The sequence below is a fragment of the Desmodus rotundus genome, chromosome 7, assembly GCF_022682495.2.
Source record: "Desmodus rotundus isolate HL8 chromosome 7, HLdesRot8A.1, whole genome shotgun sequence".
Classification (NCBI taxonomy): Eukaryota; Metazoa; Chordata; class Mammalia; order Chiroptera; family Phyllostomidae; genus Desmodus; species Desmodus rotundus.
The window spans coordinates 6,697,279-6,707,185 of record NC_071393.1 but is presented as its reverse complement, the minus strand read 5'-3'; the positions used below and the strand labels follow the sequence as shown (position 1 = coordinate 6,707,185).

Genomic DNA, 9,907 nt, shown 5'->3' with positions numbered 1-9,907 from the left:
GTGAGGAAGCTCCTCCTACCACCAACCTTGTGTCCTCTGGGCTAAGACTATTGATGAGGATTTTCTCCTTATTTTCTCTTCCTGTGTCTTACTATCAGGAACCGATTGTGAAGCCTCCTCTCTCATCAAGCGGCTCTGCGGCCCTGGTGAAACCCTATTTTACACAACAGCATAAATGTATTGCTATAACAGATTTCACCCCAGCTGTCTGTTGGCAATATCATTTCAATGGATGGTACAATAACTTAGAGAGCCATGCCTGTGGCCACCTTTCCTCACAACCCAAAACAAATGTAGGCCACAGTGTTACAGTAAGTGTTACTGCTGGATAACAGCAGTAACTATTCCAGTCCTCCCAAATCCTACCCAGTGAGCTCCCTCTAGGAGCCAGCCCAGAACTAAGCTATTGGCCCCAACATACCGGCCAAAAGCTGTAATCAGAAAAAAATTTTTTAAAAATCCTGAGTGGATAAATAAACCAGTATCCACGATTTCATTATTCCAAAGGGTACTCACAAGCCACTCTGCTGCTAACCACTCCCCCACGATGACTTTCCCAAAGCCGGCCTCACCGGCACCTCATCGCCTCCCACCAGCTAGGCGTGTTTAGGTGGCTGGCACCTCGAGTGGGCATGCAGAGGAACTCCTGGACACCGGGAAACCCATAGTCCCACTCCTGGGGTCGACCAGCCACAGGCAGCTAGGGTCCCATCTGAAGTGCCATGGCTGGTACCAAACGATAAGTTGAGGTCCCACTGCCCACCACCACTCTCTAGGCCAGCGGTGTCAAACTCATTTTCACCAGGGGCCACATCAGCCTCACAGTTGCCTTCAAAGGGCCGAGTGTAATTTTAAAACTGTATAAATTTAACTACTCCTTAACTAGGGACAAGGATCTGTACATTCAGCCCTTTCAAGGCAACCCGGAGGCTGACGTGGCCCCTGGTTAAAATGAGTGACACCCCTGCCCTAGGCAAAATTCCAGAGGCAAAGGTTTGGTGATAAAGGAAAAGTCTTTATTCAAAAGAAAAAGGAGTCTTTATTCAAAAGCAGTTACTTAAGCCTATCAAGTTACAGCTTTAATCACTATCAAGTTACAGCTTTAATCACTTAAGCCTGTTAATTAAGGCTAAATTCTAACACCAGAAGGAGTTCTAGCTTTTCTCTTTTTTTTTTTTTTTTTTTTTTTTTTTTTTTTTTTGAGAAAACGATAGGACATTTATTAATAACTAAAAAGGGGGGAAAAAGCACACTAATCAATAGGGTAAGGGTTTAGCTGCATGGCCCAGTGGAGTCCCTGGAGAGAACACCTGGACAACAGGAACTGTCAGCGGCGCCTCCGGTCTGGACTCCTGCTGCGTCTTCGGCCACTTCTCCTCTCGCCCTTGGGTGGCCCCGGAACAAAACACCAGTCCACGCTGATCGGCCGTCCCATCAAATCCCGGCCATTGAGTCCCTCCATAGCCGCCTGGGCCTCCTTGTAGGTTTCATACTCAACTAGGGCATACCCCTTCACGTACCCAGTACGCCTGTCCAGGTTGAGGTGGATATTCTTTACTTCTCCATACTCCGCAAATTTGTCATGGAGGTCTTCTTCCGTGGCTTCCTCGTGGATTCCGGTGACAAAGAGAATCCAGCCTTCAACAGAGCGTTGAGGGCCGGGTTCATCTCCATCCTGCTCCACGCTGCTATAATCCTCATGCACCCGCGGTCGGGACCCCTCTTTGGAGCCAAAGCCACGGCCCTTTCGTTTCTTCACTTTTTCTTTCTGGGCGTGGACGCTCTCTTCCGCATCCTCATCCATGGCGAAATCGTCGCTCCCAGCTTCATGAAGATCCAGCACATCGGCCATCTTGCCTTCTTCTCGGGCTCTGTCGGTGCCGCTCAGCAACTCCGCCGTGAGATTCTATAGGGTGAGTTTACAAAATAAAACGATGTAATACACAAAAACTGCACAATTCCGGGAAAATGGCTGGCTTCTGCCTCGGAGCCGGTTCCCCGGTTCCCTGTAGAATTCCCAAAGAATAACCCTGCCACCCTCCGCCAGGCTAGCCCAACCCTAGGTGGGGCCCAGAGTTCCTTCCCATACCTGTCGTCAGTTGGAAAGCGCAGGCAGCTGCAACACGATCACCAAGCCACCTTGGAGGAAGAAGAGGCTGAGAGTGAGTCAGCTCAGGAGCCTGGAAAGCTGTGGAGTCAAAGGGCCAGCCCTCTCTGACATTTAGCTTCTCAGCCAATCCCATCCTAGACTGCTTTCCTTTGTCTCCCAGCAAACTCCTCCTACGGCCCCGCCTACTGCTTCCCAGTGATCCAATCAGATCTCTTGTATCACAGTTAATCTCTTCAGTCCCCATCAGGGTTGGCCTTCCCTGAGGCCAGAAAGTTTCCGGGTGGAGGTCGGAGGGCGGCACCCTCACTTGTACGGATGGGGGGAAATGCAGAAAAGGCTAGGACAGCCTTAAAGAGATTTCACCAATCTCAAATGGAGGTGGGGAAAAGTGAAGGAATGCAGACCCTTCCTTGCCTCCGGAGTTGCCCAGAGCTGAGAAGTAGAGATGTCATATTATTGGAGAGAGCACTTAAAAAAAAAAAAAAAAAAGGCTCAGAAAAAAAAGGCTGGCTTAGGTGAATTCCGAATTGATGACCTGAATGATGAAATTAGCAAACTGCTAAGGGAGAAGGGACACTGGGAGGTCAGATAAAAGGAACTGGGTGGACCTGATTATGGCCCCAAAATGCTGGATCATCAAGAAAAAGAAGTCCCAGGAAATCGAGTTTACAAATACAGGGTCAGGCAGAAGTAATGCCTGCAATAGTGTGGTTGGTAGGGTAATAATATGGGTGTAATAATTTACAGTTTTAATTTGAACATTTTACCTAAAGTGGCATGTGGTGTGCTTGAGTGTGATAGTTATGTTACAGAATTGCATGCTTAATTTTGTAACAAAAAAGGGGTATGATTTGGGCCGGACCCTGTGCTTTGGAGCAGCAATTTGCCTGGCCTTAGGGAGTTATTTGAAAAAGAACCTCTTCTTCCTCCAAGAAAAACATGTGCTGAGCTCATGAAGGCAATCGATCTTGAATATTATGGTTACCTAGATGAAGAAGGTGGTGTTATTGTGTCTTTGAAACAGGAATATGAAAAGAAACCCAGGGCCGACTTAGTGGAAAATTGGACAGCATAGAAGCTGGGCTGGCGAGAGGAGAAGAGGAAGAGGAGGAAGAAGAGGAGGAAGAGGTCAGCATCTATGGCACAGGACCAGTCATAAAACAGAAGTAACTGAGTGGGCCACAGAGCACTGTGCCTGTCCCCAAAGGGACAGCTCTGGCTGGCTATTGACACGTGGGATGTAAGCTCAGGGTTGACACATTTCATTTTTCAAGAGGAGTTGTCACCGAGGAGGAGTCTGATGAAGAAGGCAGCCAGGAGAATGAAGGGGAAGACGGGCAGCCGAAGCTCCTGGCTCCTGTCCCTGTGCCATCGCAGCCGATCAAGGAGGCGCTTGTGCAGACGAAGAAGACTAAACTGCTGCAGAAGTGTGCGAGTGGACCCTGCAGGCCCAGAGCGAAGAGGCCAAAAGACTCGTGGGATCCTGGGGCTGAGCAGGGGGGCTCTCTTTGGGGTCTGGAAATCTGCTGGGAGGTCTTCAGTCCACCCGGCCCTTGCATTAACGCACAGGGCTCTGCGGTCCTGGGACTTCAGACAGGCCAGGCGAGTGCTGTGGGGCTTCCTGCTGCTTCTCTTACCTTTTTTACCTCCTCTGCTGATCTCACACCAGGAGCCTGCCCCATCCTTCCCTGGCAGGCTTCCTGCATGCTAACAGCTCAGCTGTCGCCTTTGTACAAATAATGTGCTACTGTGTGAGCCCACTTACTTTTATCTTGAGTGTGTAAAACAGGCTGCTCACTGGCTGCCTGTGTTTTATGGAGCCTTCTAGGTCATTTGATGGGGAGGGTGATCAGTTACTGACTACGTTTTAAAAATACAGTTTCTCCTAAAAAGACATTATTTGCAACTCCTCTTGAAAAATGAAATGTGTCGACCCTGAGCTCACGTCCCACGTGTCAATAGCCAGCCAGAGTTGTCCCTTTGGGGACAGGCACAGTGCTCTGTGGCCCACTCAGTTACTTCTGTTTTAGTAGAGAAAGTAACTGAGTTTTAGTTACTTCTGGTTCTGTAGAGAGCTATTTTTATTAAAGGTTTTTATATGAGAGGGGGAAAAAATCAGTGGTACGGAACAGTAAGTTGGGATCCTGCTGCCCGCCATCACCCTCGAGGCAAAATTCCAGGGGCAAAGGTTTGGTGATAAAGGGAAAATCTTTATCTTCTTCATGCCCTGGCTGGTGTGGCTCAGTGGACTGAGCACCAGCCTGAAAACCAGTAGGTCACCAGTTCTGTTCCCAGCCAGGGCACAAGCCTGGGGTGTGACCCAGGTTCCTCTTTTGGGGGTGTGTGGGAGGCAATTGACCCTGTATCTTTCACACATCAGATGTTTCTCTCTCTCTCTCCCTCCCTTCCTCTCTCTCTAAAAGTAAATAAAATCTTTAAAATCTTTATTCAAAAGCAGCTACTTAAGCCTATGAAGTAACATTAAGCCTATCAAGCCTATTAAGCCTTTAATCACTTAAGCCTATCAATTAAGGCTGAACTCCAACACTTGAGTTCTCTTAGCTCTTCCCCTGTTAGCTTCTATAGGATTAGTTGACAAACTAAAACAACATAATGCACAAAAGCTACACAATTCTGGAGAATGGCCTCAGAGATCGTCACCTCTGGAACACTCAAAAAATAACCCTGCCACCCTCTGCCAGGCCAGCCTGACACTAGGCTGTGCCCGGCGTTCCTTCCCATACAAAATACTGTCCCTTGGGAAGTGCAGGCAGCTGCAGCCCGACCATCCAGGCCAACAGGCTTTCCTTCGCCTGAGCCAACTCCTACAGCCCCTCCTACTTCTCCCCAGTGATCTGATCAGATCTCTCCGTATCAGGCCTGTGGCCTTTCGCTATGTGGGAAGGTAGATCTAGGTTTAGAGTCCCTGCATGTTGGACATGGAGGGCGCCTCCCAGACGTGCTGTGTAGCCAGCAACTGCGTTTCCGGAGGGGTTACAGATGCAGTGTCCCAGCAATGAGCATGAATTGACAGCTGAATTTGATCGGAATAACTAAGATCTAGGGTTCTTGAGCCTCCTGGCCTGGGATTTCTCAGCTACTAAGTACTAAGGTCTCAGTGCCTAACACTGCGCTGCCTGGGGAAGGGAGGCCTCCGTTCAAAGCCTGTGATGATTTCCTTGCTCCACCCCACCAAATCCCACCCATGCCCTAAGGCCAGATTCTAGTCTCCACAGAGCAGCTTTGCCTAATTCCTACAACCCTAATTATGAGCACATGATTGCATTAGCAAATAAGAATATAAACTCAAGTGCAACCGGCCTCCTTGAGCTGACCAGTGCACTGATCCACTCAAGGTCAGTTCATAGTCTGACTTCAGACAGGCCTGGATCGGAGAACCCAGCTCCACTTTAGAAGGGATGGGACGGAGCCTGGGCAAACGGGGCGGCCCTCTGTGCTGGGCAGTGACGAGGACAGGAGAAGGAAACATTGCTAAAATCCAGATAATGTCTGGAGTTTAGTTCATAGTGATATACCAGAGCTAGTTTCTTAGTTTTGATAAACATGTTGTCAGCCGATGGTCTTTGGCCACCAGTTCAACACCCACAGGAATCCCAAATTTGAGGGTGTGATGAAGAAGAAAGCTTTATTCGGTGCAGAACAGCTCAACTGTGATACAGCAAGGCTGTGGGCCAGCTCAGTAGTGTTATAGCTCGTTATGAAACAGCTCAGCTGTAAGGCTGTCCTGGAGCGAGGCCCCTCAGGCTAGGCAGCTCTCTGCACTGGTCTGCCTCCCTCTGCTTCAGCCTCCCTCTGCTTCTGTGCCAGTCTGCTCTGCTCCGGTGACATGTTTCCAATGCTTCAGCTCCAGCTCCAGCTCCAGCTGCAGCCCCAGCCAGGAGAATGGCCTGCAATCTTTGGAGGAGAGGGAAGGTGTACTCCCAGAGCTGAGCCAGAGGGGAGCTGACTTATATAGACAGATGTCCCTGCCTCTGGTCCCTGATTGGTTTGTCCTCCTCCCAATGAAGATTCCAAATTCTTGCACTTTCATTGGTCTGAAAAGCACTGTCTTTATTGGTTGGAATGGAGTTGCTCTGATTGGTCAGTGAAGATGTTGATGGGGCTATAGCTGGGCAGCTCCAATTGGACTGGCAAGCCTCAGTCCTACTGGCTGAAGCAGGATTCCAGGAAGTCTGCCATAAGGGCTGGCTCAGGTGGCGGAAATACAGTTCAGGGAGGCAGTTCATTGCACTGTGTCCTAGCTGTCAGGATTTCGGAAAAACCTGCCTCGTGAGCTGATGGGAAGCCCTGCGTTCTCATCTGTAAAAGGGGGGTGATGATTCTCACAGCATCAGGATAAGAATTACGTGTTCTTAAAAATGACAGCATCAGTTCTTAAGACCTGTCACATCACGGCGGCTACCGTTTTCTGACATTCACCATTATTCCCCCAAGTGGAAAAGAGTCTTGAACCACATACTCTTCTAGAAAGTTCCCTGGTTGAGCTAGGAAAAGGGGAGGAAAAAGGTTGTAACTCTTGATTACTTTATTTTGAGACTCAAGTCAGAAATTATGTAGCGACAGTAAACCTGGACCTGGGAAAAGTCTGAAATCTCCCCTGTCCCGGGTAAGAGGTTCATAAGTCTTCCGAGTAGCCTGCCCAGTCTGAAAGCCTACAGCTCAGTATTTTCCTGGGAGGAAGAGACCTTGTGATAAATAGATATGTCTGTTTCAGTCAGAGCATCATGGGAATTTAATGAGGTCTTCCAGCCACGTCAGGGCCATCGCACATAAGTGCGTGGTGACTCTCAGGGTTGGCAGGGCTGACGGCTCCCACACCAGCCCGCGGTCACGTGGCCACATCTGCCTTGCTGAGCATCATTCCTGACGTGAGTAAATAATGGCTCTTTAATCAAAACCAGACTGCGCCTCTCTCACCCAGCGAGCCCCTCGCCAGCACAAGCCTTCCTCCTGTGCCTGGGAGCTTTTGTGTCGGGGGGTCCAGGGGGTCTTTGTCTACACGTTCTAAAAGCCGCTCCTGGAGTGTTACCTCTCTCTGAGTTTGCCTCTCAGCACAAGCCAGCTCGCCTGTCGGAAGGCAAGAATGGGAAGGCAGGTCGCTGAGACTCACCTGTCTGTCCCGACTTTGCAAGTGGGCTACTGACCAGGCCTGACCCTGCTCCTTCCGCAGGATTATTCCAAAGCTCAGATTCCGTGAAAGGAACACCCTTGTTGGCATAGAAGAGTAAAAAGGCCCACTTGCTGTTGTAAAAAATAATAATAATAATAACACAATTAACTAAGTGATGTTCCACCCAGCTGGGTTAATGCCAACTGATCATATTTTCCTGGTATTTGCGGCAAGACTCGTAGGAACAGCCAGGGCGGTGTGAAGCAGGCTCCAGTCACTCACACCAGAAATCCTAGCCACCCCTCACCCCAGCCAGCGCACAGCCTGCAGTCTTTCTCTGCTGACTCCAAGGGACAAGAAGCCAGCATTAGACCTTCTCACCCAAGGAGCAGCCTGGCCCACCTGTGCCTTTCCAGAAGGGCCCCAATTTCCTGACTCCCGATGGTCCCTGAGGTCCTACAGCCTGGCCCACAGCCCCTCCAGCAGGACATCGGTCACTACCTCCAGGGGAGAAGTGACGGGACAGGCTGGGTCACCTTCTCTCACTGAGACTCAAGAGATCCTAACCCCCACTACCCCACCTCCAGTCCGCAGCTCCAGCACCTAGCTCTCTGTCTCTTCTGGAAGAGCCGTCTCCTCCCATCTGCTTGTTTGCATCTCTGAAGTGCCCTGCCCCCGGGGTCACAGGACACAACAGCCTGGATGTTGCAATTATGCAACGTTCTGAAGGCACGAACGTGAGATAAAATGTAAGTGCTCTACCTCTGTGTGGACCCCTCTCCTGGGCCCCTGGCCATGCTAGTCTCCGTAACCTTACTTCTCTGTGCCTCAGTTTCCACATCTGTAAAATAGGGGTGATAAGGCTCATCTCATAGGCTTCCTCCGAGACTGAAATAGGCAAATACACTGTCAGGCACTGAGAACAGCCCCTGGCACATTGCGTTACAAAAAGGCTATTTTATAAAACCTCACGAGATCTTTACAAAACCCTCATAGACGAAGGAGCTATCCTCTCCCTGTCACTGATGGAGAAAGAAGCAAGCTCAGGGCTCCGTGTTCACGGGTCACACAGCCAGCAAGAGGCAGCCTCAGATTTCTGAGGCTCAGCTGTCTGCCTCGAGTCTTTGCCCATACACCCAGTTCAATACAGTGCCTCACTGATTTGGTGACCTGTTCAAAGAGAAAAACCATCTTGCCTCTTGATCCTTCCGCATTCTGCAGGAACACTATCCATCAACCTCAGCGCTGCCATTCAGACTACTGGGATTTTTTTTCTCCACGGCGCCTTAGCCAGTCTATTGTCCTATAAAACAGCTTAAGACATTATTTGATAACCTACCAGTTAATGAAAAAACCAGGAAGAGGAACCATGTTAAATCTGTGTAGCTCTTAGCCTTGTCGACCTTGGGTAGCTCTAGTCCCCGAAGAGCATTTCTATGGGACTCACTATGTATCACTAGGTATGGATCGAGCACTTCTCCAAGTTCTCTGCTGATGTTAACGTCTCCAGGGCCCAGTGTCCCCAGCTGGAATGAGAGAAAGGGGAGTCGCTTTGAGGACTGAGTTCTCTTGCGCAAGAGGGTCACATAGTAAGAGAAGGAACTAGAATGGTGAAACCTGGCATTCTGGCTCCTGGGTTCATCACGGGACCAGCAAAGCACCCTCCTGGCCCTTCATTTCCAAGTCTTCTGTGAAAGCCAAGTGCACCATGGGGTCCAGGCAAGGTGGGCATGTCTGGCAGCGGGCAGTGTGTTTGTTATTCCTGCCCCACCTTCGGGAGTGAGTGAGGCTTGGTCTATAGAAGACATTGAGTAATAACCGGAGAAAGGCCCGCTCTGGTTCCCAAATAAACAGGCTCATGAGTGATGAGGGTACCCCCTTCCCTCCCACCCCCACCCCCACCCAGGGCAGCTGCTGCCACCAGCACCGTGCGCGCGTTTCTTACACGAGGGTGAGTAAACACCACCCAGACCCACTTCAAAAGGCTCCTTGGGCAGCCGCCGAGGGGGCAGCTGCTGCTGATGGAACCGACGTGCCTTTGGGGGGCTGGGCTTAGGCAGAGGGGCTGGGGTGGCCTCCAGTAACAGACGGCCCCAAGATGTCCAAATACATCAGTGTGGAGGCCTCAAAGGCCCAGAGAATGAGAGCAGGAAAAATAAATAATTCCGTTATCTCTGATGAATTTTTGCCTTTGATCTCATTCCCCCCATTCTCCTTCCATTGCTCTTTCTCCCCGCCCCCTTCCCTGATTTTTCTCTCCCCACTACCTCTTTTTTTTAAACCTTTCCTCGTACTTTGATTTATGCCTCAAACCGTTCCACGAGGCTGACGTCCCCTGATGAATTGGTGGGGTTGTTCTGTTCTGAGACCCCGAGCAGGCAGCTGGGAAGGGGCCAGGGGAAGGGTTGGATGGTTCCTTCCAAACAGGGAAAGACCTGACTCCAGTGAGGGGCGCTGCAGAGATGCCGGGCACGCCCGGCCGCCTAGAGCTGGGCTAGCCTCCGCTCCCACTTGTCTCTTCTCGTGTTTGAGCCAACTTAGGCGTAGAGAGAAGGATGCTTTTCTGCTGCCCCTTCCTCCTTTGAGGGTTATTCACTCAGAAACCATTAAGTGCTCACTGCGTTCCAGGCTCCAGGAATCAGGGGGTGAGTACAGTCACAATCTAG

At 50.3% G+C, this 9,907-nt stretch overlaps 1 protein-coding gene and 1 pseudogene across 1 annotated transcript; one reads left to right on the top strand and one right to left on the bottom strand.

Moving 5' to 3' along the window:
* Nucleotides 1-1,250: 1,250 nt before the first annotated feature.
* Nucleotides 1,251-1,889, bottom strand: LOC112310333 (RNA-binding protein 8A). Its single transcript, XM_045201044.2, has one exon. The coding sequence runs from the start codon at nucleotides 1,850-1,852 to the stop codon at nucleotides 1,328-1,330; it is 525 nt and encodes a 174-aa protein (XP_045056979.2). The 5' UTR covers nucleotides 1,853-1,889; the 3' UTR covers nucleotides 1,251-1,327.
* A 536-nt stretch (nucleotides 1,890-2,425) lies between these two features.
* On the top strand, nucleotides 2,426-3,603 carry LOC112310473 (pre-mRNA-splicing factor ISY1 homolog pseudogene; annotated as a pseudogene).
* Nucleotides 3,604-9,907: the final 6,304 nt, after the last annotated feature.

Excerpts from the sequence above, each read along its gene's own strand:
- LOC112310333 (XM_045201044.2), bottom strand. The coding sequence starts at position 1,852 with ATGGCCGATGTGCTGGATCTTCATGAAGCTGGGAGCGACGATTTCGCC.